This window comes from Tiliqua scincoides, chromosome 5 (genome assembly GCF_035046505.1).
Source record: "Tiliqua scincoides isolate rTilSci1 chromosome 5, rTilSci1.hap2, whole genome shotgun sequence".
NCBI classification, from domain to species: domain Eukaryota; kingdom Metazoa; phylum Chordata; class Lepidosauria; order Squamata; family Scincidae; genus Tiliqua; species Tiliqua scincoides.
Window position 1 is genome coordinate 33,674,917 of NC_089825.1, and position 25,533 is coordinate 33,700,449.

General features: G+C 42.5%; 1 protein-coding gene across 5 annotated transcripts in view; it reads right to left on the reverse strand.

The window, feature by feature from the left end:
* The window catches only part of SNX13 (sorting nexin 13), an 81,364-nt gene extending 57,102 nt beyond the window's left edge, over nt 1–24,262 (reverse strand). For all 5 annotated transcript variants that reach the window (XM_066627413.1, XM_066627411.1, XM_066627412.1 and 2 more), the window contains exon 1: nt 24,118–24,262. In XM_066627413.1, coding sequence (XP_066483510.1) covers nt 24,118–24,129 — 12 coding nt within the window. In that variant the 5' untranslated portion in view covers nt 24,130–24,262. The remainder of the gene's footprint in view (nt 1–24,117) is intronic.
* Nucleotides 24,263–25,533: the final 1,271 nt, after the last annotated feature.

A 25,533-nucleotide genomic window follows, 5' to 3' on the forward strand; every position in this document is an offset into this window, starting at 1 on the left:
TCTTGTGAAGCGCGGTTTCCCATAGGAATGCATTGAAATTTAATTAATGCGTTCCTATGGGCAAAAAAAGGCAGAACAAAGTCAAATTTGGTTTACAAAGTGTTTGTGCTCTTTAAAGGCATACAGACTGTACAGAGGATTTCAAAAATTTCAAGCACAAAACTTCAATGCATCCTGGGTATTAACGGTTGTGTGATTTAAAACAAACAAAAACAAAATGCAAAAAAATTCATCTTGCGAAGCACGGCCATAGAAAAATTCGTCTTGCGAGTCAACAAAAAAATCGCAAAACGCTTTCGTCTTGCGAGTTTTTCGTTGCGCGAGGCATTCATCTTGCAAGGCATCACTGTATTTCCTTGGTCTGGAATACCCTGCTATCAGTTTCACTGATCGATCCCAAGTTATACTTTAAATAAAGAGAGAAAAACACATCCCTGCTCATTTTCTTCACCCTGCATAAATGTTATAAACTGCTATCAGGTTCTCATCATCTGCTTCCATCACCCTTTTTCTGAACTAAAAAGCCTCAAATGTGTTAACCTTTCCTTATTGGAAATCATTTGACTACCCTTACAGAAACAATTGTTTTAGAACTGTTTTAAAATGCTGTGCCAGATCAGCTACAGCTTTGTAGTTGTAGTTCTGGCTATGTCAGAAGGCCAGATGCAAGGGAGGGCACCAGGATGAGGTCTCTTGTTATCTGGTGTGCTCCCTGGGGCATTTGGTGGGCCACTGTGAGATACAGGAAGCTGGACTAGATGGGCCTATGGCCTGATCCAGTGCGGCTGTTCTTATGTTATGTTCTTTTGTTTTTCATTCTATACTGCTTTGAATTAATTAAAATTGGGGGAAAATAGCCCAACACTTCTTTAAATATTCTGGCTCTCACAATGGGGCACAGTGTACAAATTGGCAGTGCTGCAAGATGCTGTTCCTTTGCAATGGGCAACACAACGTCAGCAAATAGCATCCAGCTCTGTGGTCTGAGGCAGATCAAGAGGATTATTAGAATGCCTAAACATACTTCGCTTTACGGTGCTTTGCTAATGCAGTGCTTTTCAATTATATTCATTTTTATTATTTTCAGTGCTTGCCTTGCTCTTATGAAGGTGAGCAAGAGTCCAACCTGAATCAGAATCTTAGGTTCCAAAACCACACCTCACCTCTCCTGCTGCACAGCAGGCATCAGGAGCACTATAAGCCCTAACTGTGCCTCAGGAAGGCATCCCCGAGCCATATGGACACCACATTCCTCAGTAAAAGTCTGCAATTTACTTTAAGGCAATACAGGCATGCCCCCGGAACCTCCTGCAGTTAAGTAAAACTGCAACTTCCAAAGCTGAGGGAAGCTCTGTTCCCCTCAACTCTGGAGGGTCCTCTGTGCCCAACAAAGACTGTATACATGCGTCCACAGCCTCTGCCAGGCTCAGACGGAAACTCAGAGTAAAAAACGTGACCTTCAGTTTTTCCAAACAACCACAAGCGGCATTTTTAATGCCTTATAAAGCATTAAGAGGCCCAAGGAAGCCCTCAAGGGCTTTCTTGGACCTCCCAATGCCTTACAAGGCATTAAAACATTACTTCCAGGTTTTCCAAAAAAATGGAACTGACTTTTTTACCTCTAAGACTCAGTCTGAACCTGGTAGAGGTCACGGACAGAGGTGCCCGGCCTCTGCTGGGCTCAGAGGACACTCTGGAGGCAAGGGGATGGAGCTCCCCTCAGCTCCAGAGGGGACGTGTGTGTGCACAGGGGCCCCACAGATCCAATCCAGGAATAAGCAAATCTGTGGATATGAGATCCACGGATACAGCCCTCTCCATATTTGCTTTACAGCAATAGTCGGGAACCTAACCCACCATATCAATAAGGTATGCCTGTATATGGCATTCTAGCAAAGCAATACACTGTATCAGGATGGCCTGAACCACATGTGTCTCTTGGCATGCACAGGTTCGCAGAAATATCTTGGCTGAGCTCCTTTATGCATTTCAATATAAAAAGGCAAATTTAAAAATTTCAAGTTTTATAATTTAGAGCAGGGGTGTCCAAAGTTTTTGGCAGGAGGGCCACATCGTCTCTCTGACAGTGTGTCGGGGGCCGGGGAAAAAAAGAATTAATTTACATTTAAAATTTGAATAATTTTACATAAGTTTACATAAATGAATATATTAAAGATGAAATTATATGAATTAATGAAGGTCTTGCAATAGCTCAAGGTCTATAAAAGGTCTTGCACAAAGCAAGGCTGGCCTTTTCTTTGCTGCCACTACTGCATCACAGACGTGAAACAGCAAGCAGTGGAGGAAGCCCTCATCCCACAACTCACGTGAGAGGTCAAACGCAACTGTTGAGAGCAGTTGCCATCGGGTCAGTGTGGGCTCCAACAATTCTCCAGAGGGTCAGAGGCTCATTGGATACTGGGGGCTCCCTGAAGGCCGCATTGACAGGCCTTGAGGGCCGCAAGTTGCCCCAGGCCGGGGTTTGGGTACCCCTGATTTAGAGGATATAAACTGAGAGTCCGCTGGATTAAAATGTAAGGTTAGATGTAATAATGAGTATACAGGTGTGGGTAACTTAACAATGGGGCTACATTCTCTGAACCCCATTGTTATGTGATTAGGTCATTAAACAACATTCAGCCCAATCTAGTTTCTTTGTTGTGTAAACAGACACTTCCTTCCAAACACCCAAAACGGATTGCCTCTTCTTTGAATTAAGAGCATCTTTGTTGTATAAACAGACACTCAGCTGCAGGCTATGGGAGACCTGATTGCCTATTAAGAGCTTCTTTGTTGTGCTTTGACCACCATCCTATATGTAGTCTGTTGTTAAGTGGTCAGTTGTTAAGTGACAGACACCTGCATTTAAGAATTTAAATGCTTCTTAAATATTGCTGCTCTCAAACGTCTGAAGTTTATCATATTTGGCTCTTATGTTAAGCAAGTTTAGTCATCCCTGCTATTTATAGATCACTATAGGGACACAGGTTGCCAACGAGATGTCTGCTCCTGGGGGAGATCAAAGGCCGAATAGACAAGATAGTTAATTCCAAAACCTGATTCTTCCTAACTGAAAACATCTGAAAGTTGCCCTCCCCCAATGCTTTTTCTGCAACTCCCAATGGTCTATCTGCTGCAAGCCATCATGCCCCTCAGCCTATGGGAAACCAGTTCTGCTGCAGGGCTTCACACCATACCAAAGATATTTAATATATGGTTTTAACTTCTCAAAATTTGCAGGTGACAACCATAGAACAATCATGACTTGCTTGCAGTTACCATCTTTTCCTTTATTACTAAGTGTCTTTTCAATTTATTTATAATATTGTTATTATCTCACCTTGCCCCCACTACTACGGGCAGTTCAGACTGCTAACATAATATGCCAAAAACAGAACAATAGACCGAATATGAACTACCAATAAAGGAACAGCAGATGGCATTAAAACAAATATATAAATATAAAAACAAAGAATATGCAATGGTTAAAGCAGTATCAACAAAAATATGTGATAAAAGACCATAAAAGAGTGCATAACATTCACAGCAACAAAAAAGTAAAAATTGGAATGGGAGCAGAAATGTTAACACACTAACAGCCCAATCCTAACCTGTGCTGGAACAGGCAGGCCAAATGGCCTACACTGTATCCAGCACAGGTTAGGAGGTGATTGGGGTGCAACTCAAAGTATGGGAATATCTATCCCCTTACCCCATGACATGCACCATCCACTGCTATGGGGCTATTCAGATCTGCACCAGTAAATTTGCTAACACAAATCTGAGTGGCCTGTGTATAGTCAACTGAGCCAGGAACAATGGTTAAGATTTGGCCAAAGTTATCGAGGCTGGTCCCAAGCACCTCTGGCCCAGCCCGCCCACCCTCCCCTCCCCCGGCCACCTTCAGTCAGCATGAACTTACCCCTGTCTAGATAGGATCCTGTACTAGGAGGACGGTGCATGTCCTCATGCCAGCCTACCTGGCTCACAAAGAGGTGCAAGCATGCTTTCCAGACATCTGTAGGTAAGGTTTGCACTCTCAAACAGCAACAAACAGTAAGCCAAAAACAGCAGCAAAGATGGGAATAAACAGTGAGAGAGAACCAAAAAACATAAAGACAAAAATGCTGAATGAAAGAGAATGGTTTGGAGACTATGCCAGAGCATTGCCAGATTGGGGGAGCTCTCAAATTGGATGGTAGTGAGTTTCATAGTTGCACTGTTGCTGCAAAGAAGCCTTACTTTTGGTTGCACTAATCTCCACAGAGGCAGAATGGACAGCAGAGCCCCTTCTGCATATCTCAGGGGGGCAGGGCAGGTTGTATGGGAGCTGGTGGTCCTATATGTAGCCTGGCCCCAAACCATGAAGATTAAAACCATGAAGATTAAAACCAGCACCTTGAATTGGGCAGGAAAATGAACTGCCAACCATTCCAGCTGTTGGAGCAGTGGTTCAACTGAAACAAAACAGAAAGCTCTAGTAGTCACACGGGTTGCCACATTCTGCATCAAATTCTGCAATTTCCAAGGGAAGCCCTACACATGTGATGGGCATACATTTGAGCTAATCTTTATTCCTGGGCAAGTATATCTGAGGATGGGGGAAGATTAAGATTGCTCCCTTGTCATGGACTTCATGGTAGAGGAAACTGGGCAAACTCCCCTTGGCCACAGCTACCACCTGGTGTCAAGAGTAAAGTCAACTGAGACCTATCCATGGTTGTCAGGGCAGCAATGAAATCCTGAGCTGCTCCACTCCCAGGAGCCCTCTTGTGCATGCTGAAGTCCCAACACTGCGAGCCAGGGGGGCGTTCCAAAGCCACTGCTGAGATCCCCCCCCTGTCAGCTCATGCAAGGAGACCACCAGTGTGCGTCACTTAACGATGGGGATTCTACAATCCCCGTCATTTCCATTACATTCAGCCCTATCTAGTGGCCAAATGCAATATAGTGCCTAGCATATATGTAATGTAATGAGTGAAATTGAATAGCTATACAGTAGGCCAATGGCTCCCCAGGGAGCCACAGCAACCACCCAGGGGAGGCACATAATCCTAGCGAATAAACCACCACCCTATACAATGTATAGGATTGTAGCCCTGGCCCAGTAGGTCAAGGAAGCCACCTGTCGAAAAAGTCTGGGAACCACTGCAGTAGGCAATTAGGGGACGCCATAATAAATGCTGCCAATCCTTAAGCGGGACATCCCTAAGCAACTCATGCTTGTACTGAGCAGCAAGAACTGTAATACACCAACTGAATCTCTATTAAGTCTCACCCAATCTCCTTTTAAGTTGCCCCCATGTCACAGGCTCAGCTGAAGAAAAATCTGCCACCCTGGAAGCAGGCAAGTTCTGGGAGTAGGATTTCCATAGCAGCAAGCAAGAGACAGGGCAGATGGTATTGCAAGGAAACATGTTACTACCACCAAAAGTTCTTTTTGCCTCTGTCCCCCTCCAGATGACACCATACAAGAGGAAGGCTGCTATTGCTCCACAGGTTCAGCCAGGGAAATATCCACCACCCTGGAAGCATGCAAGCACAGATGGTACACCAAGCTTCTATTCTATTATTTACACTGCAATAACTCTGCAACACACAATAAACCAACTTAAGTAAACAAGAAATCACTATGGATTGAAGCAATTCAGTATCAAAGGATTTCAGGAAGGATTAGGAGACCCTATTAAGATCTCATTATATCAACAAATTCATTTGTAACTGACATATGTTCAATTCACTGATATACCAAACTACAGTTTTACAACTGCATTCATCTGTGCAGGTTTATATACTTTCTGTCCTGAATACAATAATGGAAGTCTATAGTGACACTCTAAACAACAGTCTGGTGTTACCTCTTGAGTCCAAGTAACCACCTGGGTAGTCAGATTAAAAAGATAAAATTAGAATATTTTAGTACAGTACTTCATTGTTGGTTGAAAAGCACTACTAAAAAATTGTCAATGCATTTGAAAACTCCTAAACCAAAGGTTCTCAAACTGGGGCATCGCAATGCTTCAGCCAGGGAAGCTCTGTTGCTGCCCCCTTAAGGGGCAAGGTGAAAACACTGTCACAAAACTAGAAGTGGGTCAGGAGAGACGTTTGGAGGCATGAAGAGGTCTATAAAGAGGGCTGTGGCTCCCCAGACCCTCTGGAGAGCCATAGTGACCACCAATAACTAACACAGGGGTGTCCAAAGTTTTTGGCAGGAGGGCCACATCATCTCTCTGACACTGTGTTGGGGGCCAGGGGAAAAAAGAATTAATTTACATTTAAAATTTGAGTAAATTTACATGGTTGGCAACCTTCAGTCTCGAAAGACTATGGTATAAGCCTACAGCACCCGGTATTCCCAGGCGGTCTAAGCAAGTTCACATAAATATATTAAAGATGAACTTATATGAATAAATGAAGGTTTTGCAATAGCTCAAGGCCTTTAAAAGGCCTTGCACAAAGCAAGGCTGGCCTTTCCTTTGCTTTCTCTACTGCATCACAGATGTGAAACAAGCAGTGGAGAGAGCCCTCGTCCCACAGCTCATGCGAGAGGTCAAACAGTTGCCCTCACACTGTGTCGGGCCAGTGGGGGCTCCAACAAATCTCCAGAGGGCCAGAGGCTCATTGGAGACTGGGGGCTCCCTGAGGGCCACATTGAGAAGCCTCGAGGGCCGCAAGTGGCCCCAGGGCCGGGGTTTGAGCGCCCCTGCTCTAACACACTGCTTCTGTCCCCTGCAGCAGCATGATGATAGCAATCAAGTTGCCTCCCCCTTTCCCACAAGGACTTACATGAACTTACTCCCCCCTTTCCCACAAGGCCTAAACTCTGAGAGTTTGGGAACCACTGCCCTAATGTTTCTCAACAAGTGGTATGGGTGGTGTCTGGTGGTACTCACTGGACCCCTGGACAGCTGCCACTTAGCAATGAGACCAGGAACACAACACAGCAGTATGAGGTTGAGCTCAGTGGGAAGAGCTCCAAATGATGCTTTTCTACTCTTGAAAAAGCCCTCCCGTCCACCCTGAGCCTCTTACTAGTGTTTGCTGCATCACATCTGGTCTCCCAGTAACTGTCGATATCATTGCTAAAATCATTGAGAAACACTGTACTAGACCTAACCGAATTAATCATATCACTCTCAATATTCAGACTTACTGAAGACCATGGAAGGGAAGTAAACATAATGGAACTGCTCAGTATCCAAGAACTTCTCTCTCCAATAATGAAGTCAGCAGTAGGAGATATCAAAATAACTTCCAATACAACAGCTAAGACTCCACCTCGCAATGAGCAGAATAGAAACCCCTACCAGTATAGTAAATGTGTGAAGTACACTTTCATATAGGTAACGTTATGTTTCTTGCTCTCAAGAACTTGTATCTATAACACTACAAGATATTCTTTTACATCTATGTTAGCAAATATTGTCTTGGGTAGCAATTCTATACACATCTATCTGGGGGTGGGGTTGTGCTATGAGGTACTGGATGAAAGTGCTAAACAATCAGTCTTTCTGAGAACATTGTTGGGATTTAAACTTATTTAGAAATAAACCTCTTACGCTTTCAACGGGATTAAAAAGAACAGTGTTTTATCTATTGTTAACCACAAAGCACAAGCCTCACCTAAAGAAACTGAAAACTTCAGTCTGGTGGAGTATATATAGTGTGCACTATAGAAAGAGTATTGATTCTTGAAAACAAAACATGAAAAATTTAAAATCAAGCAGGCTAGCCATAGTATTATCACATTACTCCAATCTTTTCTCCACCTATAACAAAACCAAAGAGCACTTCAGAGCCACTAGCCAAACAGTAACTAATTTGTATTAAGAAATTATAATTTGTCAGCAAGGGTGTCGGTTTTACTTATTATATACAGCACTGTTAAGTATTTTCTGCAAGCTGTTAATAAGGAAACAATTTAAAGCATGCATTCATGCAATAAGTCACATATTAAAGCTTAGTTCATAGTACATTCTACTTGTGATACTGGCATTTTTCAACACAAACTTTAGGGGAATAGAACAAGCATGGTCACAACTGATGTACCTCAAATTTAAACATGGTGATACATAGACAGCAGGATCCCATGTTTACTTCCAAAATGCAGGTCATGATCTGCACTCTAATCTAAAACCATGTTAAGTCATTAGTTCCACATTCCAGAAGTAACTAGGAGCTGCTGTTTTATTTATTTTTATTTATTAAAGAGATTTATATCCCGCCTTTCTATCCAATGAGGTAGTCGGTTTTAGACTACAGTCCTATGCAATTTTGACTTGAAAATAATTTGTAATGAACACTGAAGGGCTTACTCATGAGGAAATATTGGCATTTCAGTGCATCTGCTCAAACATGCAAGAAAAACATGATTAGATGCCTGGATAAAGGTGAGCTCAAGAATACAAAGCCTTACACAATTTCCATATGGCCGCTTTCCAACAATGATCTAATTCCACTTGTACCCACAATGCTGAATTAAAGAAGCTGAAACTTCAGACCTGTTTTCTTCAAACTTACTGAAGACTCCTGGTGCCAAACGAACAGGACTGTCATTTAGACTGTTAAATACCACAAAGCAATATAATTGCCCCAACTTATGCTTACCTTATTCTAATAAGCACACCCATAGTTTATATTGTTTATAATGATGTTTACGTTGCAACATCACCCTTTGACAGCATACTGTTGCAGAAAACAGTGATATCATCATAGGCAGGTGGAACTGCAGCAGGAATCCAATGTTGAAAGAGTTCTTGCTAAGCAAGTAACAAAGGATAACTTCAAAATAATTCACTAAATGCCATGCCCATTGCTGAAAAACAGTATCATTAAAATGCCAAATAGCTTTTAAATAATGAAGCTGCTATTAAACTAAGTTTTGTGCCTCAGCATTTTCTCTACAGGTCAATTGCAAGTCTGTACAAAGAAATGGTATAAAAGAACAAGTCTAAAGAAAAATCTGAATCAGAGGTGTCAAACCCATTTCATACAGCAGGCTGAAAGGCATCATCATGCCTGCTGAGGGCTAGAAGTGATGTCATTAAGCAGGTGATGACCAGAAATAAGTACTTTTTCCTCTCACTTATTAGCTGCGAATGTCAGAAGAGAAGACATGCAAATCTTTATCATATTTTCAAGATACAGGACAGTCCAATTATCATGCAGGCTGCACTTCCACAATGACACATCAGTACAGTTCAGCAGCTCATATCAGTGTTGGGAGAGCACAACTATCACAAAGGACTTGTAAAGAACTTCCGTAGGTCGCATTCAGCCCATGGGTCGTATTTTGTTTGACACCCATGGTCTAAATGTTTTCCTATTGGACAAAATGTAGACTATTGGAAAGATGGGTTTTCATTTAGTCTTCCTGGACAAAGGTTCACTAGATACTTAATAATGGTTGCAACCAATCATAGGGTAAGTGCTGGAGGTAGCATGTTCACTGCACTCAAAACTGGATTTTGGATTGGATTTTGAATTGGAACATTTATACCACTATCCTGAAATGTTCACACATATTCACACATGGGCAGGAGGTCTGGTCTAGAGGATAGAGCCTCCGTTAGCCCGAAGATAACATCTGAAAATTGCTAGTTCGAGGCCACCTGCAGCTCCGTGAATGGCGAGATCTTGAAGCAGCTGACAAGTTGAGCTGAGTTACTCCACCTACTCTTTGGTGTGGGCAAAGAAGCATCTTGGCTGCCCTTCAAGTGAGAGATGAAGGAGCTGCTTGTCAGCCAGTGTGGGAAGCAACTGGAGGCCAGAAGCGATATCAGACCATGAAAGATACATCTGAAATGTTGTGTGGTTCCTGGAAGACAGAACCTTTCTGTTATTGTAAAAATCCCCTTGGGGTTTAGAGATAGCCTGCCTATGTGAACTGCCTTGAATAAAGTCAGAGGAGTACTCCAATGACCAGAAAGGCAGTATATAAATACCAGTATTATTATTATTATTATTATTATTATTATTATTATTATTATTATTCAGAAGCAAACTAGACAGTAAGTCTAACAGCTTGAATGTAACTGCCAACAGCTTTACAAAAACATCTGAAGGATTAAATACAAAATCCCTCAAATTGCAACAAGCCACCACTTCCTGACCCATAGATACCTCCTAGAAATCTAAACATCTCAGCTTCTGTTTGTAAAGAAAAAACAGAAAAGCAAAACTTGCCCTCATGATGTCACTGCACCTACTGCAGTTACAAGTGCAGGATATTCTTTCATGATAATTAAAATAAAAAAATTCAGCAAATAAAAACAGATAGTTGCACAAATATGATGGCTTAGTACTTAAAGTTGTCAAACATTTTAATAAGCAGAAATAGAATTTATTAATAAAGTGTTCTAGAAGGTTACTAAATGGAAAGAGATTAACAACATAATCCAATTTATTATTATTAGCAACACCATTGACTTTAGTGCACAGGAAATAGGCTGGGATAAGCACCTATTGAGGCTGTGTGAGAAAATCAACCATTTAAATTTACATTCATGAAAGGAATGGGAAGTATATTCGTAATCCTGTTGCTTTGTGGATCTTTGTGTTTTGCTGTCCTAGGATTTCCATTTTGCTTTTTCACCACTATCTCTGCAACAAAACCACATACACTTCAGGCACCACACTAAGCCCAGCTGTATTGCTAAGGAACACTCATCTCTTAAAGGGTACTATACAAGCCCTCACATGGATGTAGACATTATTCCATAAAGACTATTAACAAGTGTACATGCCAACATATACTTTAAACCTAATGCCAGTCTACACAATGAAACAGAAGACTTAAAAACGTAAATGGTTTTAAGACTAGCAACGTAGATTGATATCAAGAGGCTTGTACCACTTATGCCTTAATTCTAAATATCTGAGTCTAATGTTGGCAAAGTATGATGCTGTGCTTACTTGCTATTATTACACCTAATTCTAGTCACGTATTTCCTGCTGCAGTAAATCCCTAGACCAGGTCAACACTCAGATTATTTTACAGGCAAAGAAAGGAGTCAGGCCTCACTTATCAATAACAGCTCTCAATGATTTAACAAGTTAATTCTAAATTAGATTTATGACTGTACTAATGTACTAGAATGTACTAGCGCATTCTAGTACAAAGTTCCAGATATCAAATACCACAGTAGTTCTCAAACTTTGTAGCACCAGGACCCATCTTTTAGAATGAAAATCTGTTGGGGACCCCCCAGAAGTGATGTCATTAACCTAGAAGTGATGTCATGGTCGGAAATGTTGTCATCAGTTTAGGCTTCAAACCTAAGTCTTCATCAGTCAAAGGTCCAATTACACAGCACACTCATGCCATTACTTTGCATAGCTTGAAATTCACACATGCCAGCTTAGAAGGCAGAGCAGAACACTTAGAACCTTCTCCAACCACACAGCCCCTTTTCCAGCATCCCATCTTCCCACCTATTTAGAGCAAAGTACCATGCCTCTCTGCACAGCAGCCCTGTACCCTGTATTTTCAGCTCTGTATTTTCAATGGCGGCTGAATTAAGCGCTACGCAACCCATCCAAAATTGATTTGAGACCCACATCAAACTGAAAAATCTGACACACAAACTTAGAAATGCTAGCAAGATAAGCAATAGCACCACCAGGCAAATTTTAAGGTTTGCCAGAAACATAACAAAATTATATTGTAAATTTAAAAAAAATGTTTATCTACACAACTGCAAATGATACAAGGAGAACGGCCTAATTTGTATCAGTTTTCCTTTATTGACCTTAATGCTCAGTTTTATGAAGTCTGTGTGATGGTAATTGCTTTGATTTAAAACCACAACAATGAAGCCATGTCCATTTTCTCCAGAAATCAAATTCCTATATTTAACCTTTACTGGCACATAAGAACTGAGGCCTTCAAAGTAAAAGAGACTCTTCTTCCTTTAGTTTCAATAAAAAAATCCTAATTGGACTTTTCAGCATCAATTTTTTTTAAAGAGTAATTGTTTCAAGTTATCACACATCTATGACAGATGACTATTGGAACTGGAACAAGATTACAACCTTTACAGGACTTTTGCCCACCAAATATTTGCTCCACACAAGGACTAAAGCAGCTCAGAAAACGCATCTAGCTACCAGTCTCAGAGTTATTCAAAAGTAATAAAAGGCACAGTGCAAGTACAGGTCCTTTCCACTGAGGGTAATAAAATCGCATTTAATACACACGATCCACCTATTTGTCAAGTCTGAGGCACCCAATACTATCATAGGCTATATAAGCATTTAAAAAGTTACAAATTTAGACAAACTTCCCACTGTACCAAAAATGAATCTATGCAAGAATTGTATTTGGCACAGAAAAACAAATAAGCTATAACTGATGGTCATAAGATACTGAGAAAAGTTATTAAATCCACTCTTCAACAAGAATAATTCACAAAGCATGTCAGAAATAAATTGTATTAAAACAAGATTTATCATGCTTTAAATATGCTTCCTATGAACATTTGTGTGCAACTGATTTTGAAGATTTTACTCTTAGCACAACCTAGAAAGATGGTTACATAATAAAATCAGACTGGGAGCAACAGCCAGAGAGGTAAGGCAACGGACAATGCAAGATGATGCATCATTTAGGAATAAGTCACACTGACTACTTCCCTGTTAAAGTTCGAGTGTCCAAAAATCAAGCATAACTTCACAACCATGAAGACTAGCAAATTGGGCATTCCCAATGTTTGAAGATTTTACAGCAAGTATCAGATTCTGCATAGATCGCCATATACTGTAACATGTACAAATATAGCACTAAGAATATGATAAAGCAGTGTTCACTAACAGAACAATCCTATATGCTTATCTATTCAAAAGCACAATTGCGTCCAATGGGAATTACACCTAGATAAATGGAATGAGATAGCTGTGTTCTATATTACAAAATGAATCATTCTAATGCATATTGCCTAATAAATAAAAAGGAGTCAAGTAAATAAAAGCAACCAAAAAGCCAAGGACACTTAGAACAATTTCAATTTCAACCAAAAAGTACCAACAAGATAACTGCACTAAAAGCACAATTTAATTAAGTCTTAAATTCAAGCAAAAAATACACATACAAATATAAATCTTGTGCTGATAAAGTATTATTTCTTACTGAAAGCAAAAGCAAAGCTATTTAAAATAACAAGGCAAAAGTATGTTCTTTGTTTTACCCATATGGGTCAGAACTCAAAGTAATTTGAGAAAAAAGTATATGACTAATCTATAGGGAAGAAAATATGCTTGAATATTAAAATTAGTTGCAAAAAGTATGGCGATTGCTGACATTCGCTCTTTCCTTACTAATTTAATTTTATCACATAATATAATCGGGATCATGTGCTGCTAATAGCTTTGACTTTTGTGCCTGTGTGTGTGTGTGTGTCTCAATGCAGCTTGTTTATCTTTGAGCAAGCTGTCTAGACTACAAGGATGCATTCAGCACACAGAAATGCAAGTGAAGATAAGGTAGTGTATTGTAATTGATACCTAAACAGCCAATATGATGAAAAGCACAGCAAAGGACAAGAGCACTGCATAACTTGCTATAAAAGAGTTTTCTTAACTATTTATAGATTGTTGGCAAGCTTTGAAGCAACCCTTCCTAAACAGGTACAGTCAGTCTCTGTCATACAAGAACTTCCATAACCCTTCATAAGAACAGCCCCACTGGATCAGGCCATAGGCCCATCTAGTCCAGCTTCCTGTATCTCACAGCGGCCCACCAAATGCCCCAGGGAGCACACCAGATAACAAGAGACCTCATCCTGGTGCCCTCCCTTGCATCTGGCATTCTGACATAACCCATTTCTAAAATCAGGAGGCTGCGCATACACATCATGGCTTGCACCCCATAATGGATTTTTCCTCCAGAAACTTGTCCAATCCCCTTTTAAAGGCATCTATGCTAGACGCCAGCACCACATCCTGTGGCAAGGAGTTCCACAGACCAACCACACGCCGAGTAAAGAAATATTTTCTTTTGTCTGTCCTAACCTGCCCAACACTCAACTTTAGTGGATGTCCCCTGGTTCTGTTATTATGTGAGAGTGTAAAGAGCATCTCCCTATCCACTCTGTCCATCCCCTGCATAATTTTGTATGTCTCAATCATGTCCCCCCTCAGGCGTCTCTTTTCTAGGCTGAAGAGGCCCAAACGCCGTAGCCTTTCCTCATAAGGAAGGTGCCCCAGCCCCGTAATCATCTTAGTCGCTCTCTTTTGCACCTTTTCCATTTCCACTATGTCTTTTTTGAGATGCGGCGACCAGAACTGGACACAATACTCCAGGTGTGGCCTTACCATTGATTTGTACAACGGCATTATAATACTAGCCGTTTTGTTCTCAATACCCTTCCTAATGATCCCAAGCATAGAATTGGCCTTCTTCACTGCCGCCGCACATTGGGTCGACACTTTCATCGACCTGTCCACCACCACCCCAAGATCTCTCTCCTGATCTGTCACAGACAGCTCAGAACCCATCAGCCTATATCTAAAGTTTTGATTTTTTTGCCCCAATGTGCATGACTTTACACTTACTGACATTGAAGCGCATCTGCCATTTTGCTGCCCATTCTGCCAGTCTGGAGAGATCCTTCTGGAGCTCCTCACAATCACTTCTGGTCTTTACCACTCGGAAAAGTTTGGTGTCGTCTGCAAACTTAGCCACTTCACTGCTCAACCCTGTCTCCAGGTCATTGATGAAGAGGTTGAAAAGCACCAGTCCCAGGACAGATCCTTGGGGCACATCGCTTTTCACCTCTCTCCATTGTGAAAATTGCCCATTGACACCCACTCTCTGCTTCCTGGCCTCCAACCAGTTCTCAATCCATGAGAGGACCTGTCCTCTAATTCCCTGACTGTGGAGTTTTTTCAGTAGCCTTTGGTGAGGAACCGTGTCAAACGCCTTCTGAAAGTCCAGATATATAATGTCCACGGGTTCTCCCACATCCACATGCCTGTTGACCTTTTCAAAGAATTCTATAAGGTTTGTGAGGCAAGACTTACCCTTACAGAAGCCATGCTGACTCTCCCTCAGCAAGGCCTGTTCATCTATGTGTTTTGAGATCCTATCTTTGATGAGGCATTCCACCATCTTACCCGGTATGGATGTTAGGCTGACCGGCCTATAGTTTCCCGTGTCCCCCCTTCCAACTTCTATGAGCATGTATGTTCATGGATGTTCTGCAATCCAAAGCAGAAGATCTGCTGGCACAATAATCCCTGAGCTGGTGAAGGGTGTAACGAATGAGTCATTTGACATGTTTGCACACCCAGAGGGCAAGCAGCACTGGCAGGGAGGCCTGCACCACCTCATCAATGCTGCATCCAGGCTTTCCGCCCAACGGCACAGGTAAGGTTGCGCTGGGCAGCAGAGGGAGGGTGGTTCAGAGGCAGAAAGGGTGGAGCAGGCCTCCTCCATATTCCAAGTGCCCTTCCCAGGCCTACCAGTTTTACACCCGGCCACTTGGATCTGCTCCTGCCATGGGGCAGGCTAGGACATTGCTTGGGATAAGGAAAAAATATCCCCTTATCCCAAGGTGACCTCCAGCCTGCTCCTAAGCTGGGTTGGATACAGCAGATGCATGGAGCCTCACTGCATCAGCACAGCTTAGTACGGACTGTCAGTATGCGTCAAACACATTTGTGAGCTCTGTATCAACTTGTTAAATTTCTGCCCAATGTTGCATAAATGCAACGGAGACCAAATGTGCACACTTGAGGATCGGGCAAAATGGGATAAGCAGACAAATGATCTTGAAGGATAATGGGTTTTGGTTTCCCTTTTCTAACCATCTCAGCGAATTTTGGGCCATACCATAAGCCTTTGATATTCCTCTTCCCTTTTATCTTTTAGTTCTCCAGACATCCTGAGCCTCTTTACAAAGGATAAACTTTAACTACTTTTTTTAACTGAGGACGTTCATCATCACAATATACTTTACTACATCTTCATTACTGTATATGTGAGAATAGTTACCACATAAGAAGGTGTTACAGTTCGACACCATAATAAACCTCCATCTGCTCATACAAGCAAGTAGTCAGCATTTTCTCTGTCTCACAAAGATATGAAGGAGCTTCTTCATTAGGAATCTTGCACCACTAGCAAGATTAAAGAGAGACCAAAGAGGATCAAAGAAACAGAAGTTGAACAGAAAAAATATTTTGGACCATATAATTCAATGCAATGCCAACTATTAATGAGGATCTTCATGAACTAGGCATTTGGAGCTATGCGGAATTTATAAATTGTCACATGGCTATTAGGAAATAAGCTGCAGTTGCTACTGTTCACCTTATTTGTTGAATCTGGATCATATTTTTTCATAGTTAGCACGACACAGTTATGCCATATCTGGTGATGGCTGTTTTGATTGACAAACAAGTGAATTAACACCATCCAAGCTGATTTGCAACAAAAAAATGAAAGCGGCTGAGCAGCTATCCTTGCTACTGCAACTCATACTACTGCTTTCTCTTCCAGCTCATAGAACTGACCAGGCCCCATGACTATACAAATACATATACTGTATACTACATATACAGCCAAATATATTCTAGTACTTTGCAAGATAATCTACTAATACAAGATGCTGTGACAATCAGGGATCAGGTCCAACTGACAAGATCATACTGCAGCATAAAGGGAGTAAAATCCTATTTCATCTTTCTTCACCACTTTTCTCATTTAAAAATTGAAAAAGCTTCTGTTCAACAGTTGCTTTTACAAACCTCTCTAGTTTCTCATTATTTTTGTTTACTTCCTATTTTTTTTGCATTTATTTCTAAAAATTTATATCCCACCTTTCTAGTCTCAGTAGGAAACACTGTAAAAACATAATACCAAGAAATGAAAATAATCCCTCATCAAAACACAATCACAGCAGAATCCAAACACAGAGCAAAAACCAACAATACAGCAGACAGCTCATTAACTATAGGCGCAAAGGAACAAAAACATTTTAATCTTCATTTGGAATGCTAACAATAAAGAGAAATTCTAATCTTCGATGGAAAATAGATCGATAAACTAGATTGTGTGCCCGTTGGGCAAAAAGGCGGGGTATGTACAAACAAACAAACAAACAAACAAACAAACAAACCAGGTGCCACCAAAAAATAAGATTCTATCACAAGTTGCTGTAGGAAACGACAACCGTAACAAGGCTTCTCTAGAGCTTGGGCAGACAGATTCATGACAAAGATGGTCTTCAGATATTTAGGTTCCAAATCATTAAGGACTTTAGAGGGCATCACCAGAACTTTGGACTGTGCCCAGAAGTGTAATGGGTTTAAACTGCAATTTAACCATATTTTTAAGTACCATATGAGAAATATCTGTTCTGAAAGCATGCTATAAGTATATATTACTTGCTATAAGTTTATATTACATATAAACAAATCTTTAAGAAAATTGTCTCCAAGAGAATATTTTAATAATTTTTTTCTGTTTTTATCTGGTATAGCACTTGATTACTAAGGGAATAACTGAAGCACAGGCCAAAAATGCATTTTCAAAGCAGCTTCTATAAAAAGCAATCTAAAAGTTGCAGCATGATTTATCAAGAAAGATGTTCCTCCCTTGTCAAGTACTATAAATACTACTATTTATTATTAGTATCATTATTGTACATGGCATGAAAAAGGATCCAAAAGAGCTTAAAATCTAGAATCAGCGTTTCTCAAACTGTGGGTCGGGACCCACTTAGTGGGCAGTGACCCAATTTCTGGTGGGTCCTGCAGAGACTCCACTACAAACAAGCTTGATGGAAAGATCAGATAACTAATTGCCTCAAGCCCTGATGCTATTCAAAAATCAGATAGCTGCTACCTGCCCTGCAGAGCTAAGCTCCTGCAGTTTGCAAGCTTGTGTAAACATAGGGAGATAAATGTTTGAGCATCTTCTAGTGTTTTTTAGTTCATCAATGACAGATAGTGGGGGCAGGTGAAGGCTAGGTCACATAACTAAGCCCGTCAAGCCTTCAAGTTATTCATTCGGGCTGCCTCATTACAAGAAATTGATCAATTTTTTTTACAAATATAAATAATATAAACATTATTTCTTTCTAGATCACCTTTTTTTTAAGTCTTGTAAAGCTAAGTGGGTCCCAATAGATGTCATTTTAAGAAGTGGGTCCCAGGGCTAAACAGTTTGAGACACTAATCTAGATATTGGCATACGAAACACAAAAGCAAGGGAGGGGAAGGAATATCAACACAATGAAGCAGAAGCAGGGGGTTGATGGGGGCACACACAGTAGAAGCATATTTGTTTCAGCCACACAAACATAAAACCTTAGCTACAGTAGGCAATTAAGATAAGACAGTGTTTCTCAAACTGTGTCGGGGTCCACTAGGTGGGTCGCAAGCCAATTTCAGGTGGGTCCCCATTCATTTCAATACTTTATTTTTAATAACTTAGACTTGATGCTGCCATGGTATGTTGCTGCATTTGGAAAAATGTGATAGATTTGTACTTACAACAGGCTACTATGTATATGCTTTTAACAATGATAGTCAATGAGACTTACTCCTGGGTAAGTGTGAGTAAGATTGCAGCCTAGGATTCTTTAAAAAAAATTCCAGTTTGATGATGTAACTTCCAGTCATGAAATCACTTTCAGTGGGTCCTGACAGATTCAAATTCTAAAAAGTGGGTCCCGGCGCTAAAAGTGCGAGAACCACTGAGATAAGGCATGGTGCCTTCAGCCTAGAAAAGAGACGCCTGAGGGGGGACATGATTGAGACATACAAAACTATGCAGGGGATGGACAGAGTGGATAGGGAGATGCTCTTTACGCTCTCACATAACACCAGAACCAGGGGACATCCACTAAAGTTGAGAGTTGGGAGAGTTAGAACAGACAAAAGAAAATATTTCTTTACTCAGCGTGTGGTTTGTCTGTGGAACTCTTTGCCACAGGATGTGGTGATGGTGACTGGCCTGGACGACTTTAAAAGGGGATTGGACAAGTTTCTGGAGGAAAAATCCATTACGGGGTGCAAGCCATGATGTGTATGCGCAACCTCCTGATTTTAGAAATGGGTTATGTCAGAATGCCAGATGCAAGGGAGGGCACCAGGATGAGGTCTCTTGTTATCTGGTGTGCTCCCTGGGGCACTTGGTGGGCTGCTGTGAGATACAGGAAACTGGACTAGATGGGTCTATGGCCTGATCCAGTGGGGCTGTTCTTATGTTCTTATGTGCCAAGTTTCATAGAAACATGCAGTTTGAGAAGGAAGTGACTAAAGAAGCTGGTGTTCTTTGGAAGCACTGGTGAGAAAATGGTTCTTTGGAGGCACTGGAGAAAATGATGGAGGCAGTTCCAGGCATAAGGGAAAGCAAGGGAGAAGAATTCGCTGTTTCTCATTTTAGACAAAAAATGATGGTGTTCATTAATTCAATACTTATTGTTCTAGAGCAGGGGTGGCCAAACCCCGGGCCTGGGGCCACTTGCGGCCCTTGAGGACTTCCAATGCGGCCCTCAGGGAGACCCCAGTCTCCAAAGAGCCTCTGGCCCTCCGGAAACTTGCTGGAGCACGCACTGGCCCGACGCAACTGCTCTCAGCATGAGGGCAACTGTTTGACCTCTCGTGTTAACTGTGGGATGAGGGCTCCCTCCACTGCTTGCTGTTTCACGTCTGTGATGCAGTAGTGGCAGCAAAGAAAAGGCCAAGCCTTGCTTTGTGCAAGGCCTTTTATAAGCCTTGAGCTATTGCAAGACCTTCATTCATTCATATAAGTTCAACCTCTAGTATATTAATTTATATAAACTTATGTAAATTTATTCAAATTTTAAATGTAAATTAATTCTTTTTTCCCCCGGCCCGACACAGTGTCAGAAAGATGATGTGGCCCTCCTGCCAAAAACTTTGGACACCCCTGTTCTAGAGTATATTCCTAGATACCACAAATGGCTAAAAAGTTATTTTTGTTTGCCATCAGTAACCAGAAACCTTTAAAAAGTCAGATTTCAGAAACAGGAAGACAAAATATGCTGAACTACACCAGATTACCGAAGCACATCTCAACATACAGCTCAGATGCTACTTAGCCTAGAGGTTTGTATTTTATTCATTAATTTCACTTCACACACACATTAAGCCATTTCTGCCCAACATTGCATATACGCAACAGGGATCAAATGTGTACACCTGTGGACTAGGCAAAAAACTCAAATTTTTGAGCTGAGATAGCTTTGTGAAACTACATACAATATAAAACAAATATCTACAATAAGGTGTGCTGGGAAGTATGATAGTAGTCTTAATATTCACTGTTCTCTCTTTGACAATTCTGAAGAGACCAATTTTAATCACCAAAATTAACAAGCTGATGTCAACTGCTAATTCTGTCAATGAGTAAAATGGTAATTTAGAAATAGAGATTTAGACTGACATTATGACCGAATTCCCAATAATTCAAGAGTGTTTTGGCAACAGAATCAGCTACTCAGAGAGGATGGGGCATTCCCTTTCCTGGAAGCTGCACAGGCTTCTCTTACACTAGAGCACTGATTCCCAAACTTTTTTGACTGGTGGCTCCCTTGACCTATTGGGCCATTGGCCATGGCTCCCCATTAGGATTAGAATCCTATACAATGCATAGGGTTTTTGGGAGGATTCTGTAGTTCCCCTGGACCTGGGGGAGCCACAGTTCACAGTATGAGAACCACTATCTTAAGAAGTGTCCCACTCAAGATAGTCTAGTGTCCCACTAGACAATTCACTTGATTTCTTCCAACTATGACCTTACTTTAATAAAACAATAAACACTTCTTTGCACCAAGGAAACCTAAAACTGATGAAATACGTTCATGATCAGTGACACACCACAACTGTCATACAAAGTTAACAGTGAGATCTATGCTACAAGATTTGTTAAATTAGCATTGATACTTCAAAGATATTTTAGGACTAAAAAAGGCTAAGGACAGCTGTGCACTTGAAAGTAGTCCTTATATGAGAACAACTCTCCTGTGAATGGGAAGGACTACTATTCATAGAATGATGAGTTGGAACCCAACCATATTTTAAATTTGTAGAATATAGTACTATGAATGAAAAATTACACTTGCATATTTCCTATTCTCTTCAAAATTACAGCACAGTTTCAATCAAAACTACAAATAGTATCTAAGTTACAAGACCAACCCAAAAGCCTGCATCATAGTGCTGTTTTTTTTCTCCTTTTACAACAAATTAGAACACAAATAGTAGCCAGGTACTCGCTGTACCACACATCTCCATCTCCTCTGATTCAGGCAGAAATCTACCAGCACTGCCCTGTACCTTTTGTTCTGGGAAGTACATATCTGAACAAGATAAACAAACAGATCAAAAGAGAACATTTATATCCAATAAAAAACAGATGTTTCATGTCACCAAAGTTGGTACACACCTTGAGAAAACATAATTTTTCAAAACAGCATTTTTCAAGCAACATCATTATCACTCAACTGTTGTAGCACACAACTAAATCCTCCACTCCTCTTCAGGGCGGGTGAACTTTTAGGAAGCTGACTGCAACATGAATTGGAAACATAGGTTGAACTTTCATGCTACAAATGCGTTTATGCCATAACATTCTTAGGTGTGGCCTACTCAAGCTATTTCTTTTCAGGCTCAGAGCTCCAATACGGAGACTATACTACTAACTTATCTTTCAGGGTTGTTGCAAAGACTACTAAGATAATGTGAACGAGAAGCACTTTGAACACTATCAGTTACTACATGAATTGTTCATAGTTTTTCCTACACTGCAACAGAGAATATTGGTGTTTTTTTAAAAAAGTACAGAGCTGTCAAATTCCACAGAATACTCCCATACAAGAAGTAACCACAGAATCTGGTTGTCACACATAGTTCCCCAATACGTACATTATCAGGATAATATCATGGAAATAGCAGCACACTACAAAGTGCAAATAACTTTGGAAAATTGGTTTACTTAAGAAAATAACCACAAACTCAGAGCCCAATCCTACACATATCTGTTCAGAAGTAAGTCTCATAATAGTTACTGGGGCTTACTCCCAGTAAGTGTGGATAGGATTACAACCCCAATGACAGAGCACATGCTTTTGTCCAAAAGCACTCCCAGATTCACTCACCAGCATGTCCAGTTAAAAAAAAAAAATTAAGAAGCTAGCTAGGAAAAAGCACTGACCAAGATTCCACAAAGTAAATGCAGCAGCCAGTTCCAGAACAGATGAAACAATACACTGAATGAATAAAGCCACTTCATAAATTCAGTATGTTCCAGGGCAGTTTAGGACCTAGGTCCTACCACATCAGGCAGGAACAATCTAATCATGATGCAACCAACACATTATAAGGCAACACCTACAATCCACCTACAACACCAGCAGTTAGATCGTGTGACTACTGTAATCCCAAACGTATGACCGGAAAAGATCAGCTGCCTCATGAACAATTCTGTGTAGCTTAAAAGCTTACAGATTCTTTCACTGACAAAAGTAGCACAAGAAAGAGATCCTGTATCACCATAGCTATTTAGCATCACCTCTTGGACTTAGTACACAGCAATCATCCGGTATACCGGAAGCATAGTGCTGGCATTCAACCCAACAGTCCGATGTACAAGCGATATGAAAGCAAAGTCATTTAGACCAGCTGAGAAAGTACCAGACTGTTGACAAATGAAAGGGGAAGAGAGAGTGTGCGCGCACGCCAGGGCTATGCTGATGATGTTTGCAGTCACCCTTCCTTTGCTCCCTTCAAATAGTTTGGCCTTATCTCTTGCCTCTTTTGGCACCAACCAGAAATTAACTGTACCCCTAAAACAGTGATTTTCAGGGGTCTCTTTTTCGTCTCATGGCACACTGACAATGTACTAAGATTGTCAAGGCACACCATCAGTTTTTTTACAATTAACAAGGCACACCATGTTGTTGGTGGGGGGTGTGGCCCTACTAATAAATAACCCTCCCACGGCACACCTGCAGACCATTTGTGGCACATTGGTGTGCCACAGCACTATGGTTGAAAATGGCTGCTCTACAAAATAAGCTGCTGGGTTACATAAGAGAAACTGAGGCAGATAAGGAAAGCACAGAATAGCACACAATGAAGCATTGGGAGCTGGAACCAAGGGTGTCTGCCATTGAATGCAACACAATGCTGCTTCAATGCTCAGTTAATGGAGTGGGAGGGAGGAAGAGAAACAGCAGAAGGAAAAGGAACCCATTTCTTTTCTTTTCTTGCAAGGTTGCAAGAGAGTCCTGTATAATAAGCTGGAAGTATAGTAGCTATGCTTGGAAGTTATCTTCAATGAAAACAGGCTAGACAACACAGTCCTATGCTTGCCTGCACATAAGTAAATCCTACCGTCTTCAATGGGGCTTACTCTCAAGAAAGTATGCATAGAATTGCAGGCTTAATCTTGGGCTTGAATTTAGCCTCATCCTCCTGTAGAGTTTATAAAAGCTACAATCCTAACCACACTTACCTGGGAGTAAGATCCCTTGACTATAATGGGACTCACTTCTGGATAAATAGGCATAGATTGGGCTCTAAAACCACTCAGACACAGACAGGTACTTGCCCCCTTGGCCTGCCTGGTGCACAGGGAAATCCCCTCCCCGGTGGGATGACAGCAGCAGCACCAGTCAGACACAGGGAGCTACAACTCAAGAGCCCAAGCCTGTACATACCTACTCAGAAGTAAGTCCCACTGTAGTCAATGGGGCTTACTCCCAAGCAAGTGTGGATAGGATGGCAGCCTGAGAGCCCAATTCTATGCATGGTTACTTAGAAATAGGTCTCATTAGAGTCAATGGGGCTTACTCCCAGGTAAGTGTGGATAGGATGGCAGCCTGAGAGCCCAAGTCTATGCATGACTACTTAGAAGTCAGTCCCATTAGAGTCAATGGGGCTCACTCCCAGGCAAGTGTAGACAGGATGGTGGCCCCAGTCCTCTGAAGGCTGGAGGCCAACTGACCGCAGCTGGCGCGGCTCCTCGACCACCACAAGGAGCCTCACGGGGGACGAGCCGCGGGGGCCTCCGAGGCGGCCGCACCCCCACCCCTCAGGGAGGCGGGCAGGGCCCACCTCCACACAGCCGCCGGCCTCTGCCCTTACCTCAGCTAGCATCGTTACTCGCGGTGGGCTCTCCGGCTCTAGCCCCGCCGCATGGTATGCGCCCCCCGCTGCAGCAGCCCGCGGGGGGGGCGGCCCCGGCCGGCCGCCTCCGCTCCTCAGCCGCCCCTCCGCAGGGCCAGCCCCGCCGCCGCCGCCGCCGCCTCCGCAGGTCGCTCGGGAGAGGCGGCCATCTTGAGAGGCTACGTGAGACGCCGACGCCGCCGCTCTTCCCCGGCGCGCCCGCCCATTGGGGCGGCTGGACGCGGGCAGGCCCTGCTGCTCCCACCAGCCTCCGCCCGCCCCACTTCGCCGTCAGAGGCGCTGCTCTCCCCGCCCAGCCGCACGGGAGCCTGCGAGAGGGGAGGCTCCACTCTGGGTCAGCACTCACCTGGGAGTGAGCCCCACTGACTGTAGGGGGACTGGCTTCTGAGTAGGACTGGGCTCTGGGGCTGCCCTCCACTCACCTGGGAGTGAGCCCCACTGACTGTAGGGGGACTGGCTTCTGAGTAGGACTGGGCTCTGGGGCTGCCCTCCACTCACCTGGGAGTGAGCCCCACTGACTGTAGGGGGACTGGCTTCTGAGTAGGACTGGGCTCTGGGGCTGCCCTCCACTCACCTGGGAGTGAGCCCCACTGACTGTAGGGGGACTGGCTTCTGAGTAGGACTGGGCTCTGGGGCTGTCCTCCACTCACCTGGGAGTGAGCCCCACTGACTGTAGGGGGACTGGCTTCTGAGTAGGACTGGGCTCTGGATTTACTCTGGATTTACTCCCAGGAAAATGTGGATAGGATTGCAGCCTAACAGCCCAATCCTGTCCACACTTTCCTGAGAGTAAGCCCCATTGACTCTAATGGAACTTACTTCTGAGTAGACACGCCTAGGATTGGACTGCCAGTTACAGAGTCAAGAGTTTACAACTGGCTGATGGCCCAATCCTAGGCAAGTCTACTCAGAAATCAGTCCCATTATAGTCAATGGGGCTTACTCCCAGGACAGTGTGGATAGGATTGTGGTCTGTTAATGCAACCTCACTTGTTGGCCACTTGGGAAGGATCTTATCTAGATGCAGGGAATTGGGGAGTGAAAAGAGGAAGGATCAGATGTTGTTACAGTCGCACCTGGGTTGGGGGATCCATACAAACCAAGGATGCAATGCTATATACACATGTTTCCTGGGAGTAAGCCCCATTGAACAACATGGTTACTTCATAGTAGACAGGCACTGGCTTGCACTGCAAATCCAGTTCCAAAAGCTAAGAAGGCACATGATGCTGGGAAGGTGGGAGGTGCAGCATTCCTGGGTGTGAGTAAGTTATAACACCTTGCATTGCAATACACTCCCATGCAGGGTGGTGAAAGAATGTGTGCTTTTTCCCACCCTGTCCACAGGTGCTTATGGGTGTGAGTGAGAAACCC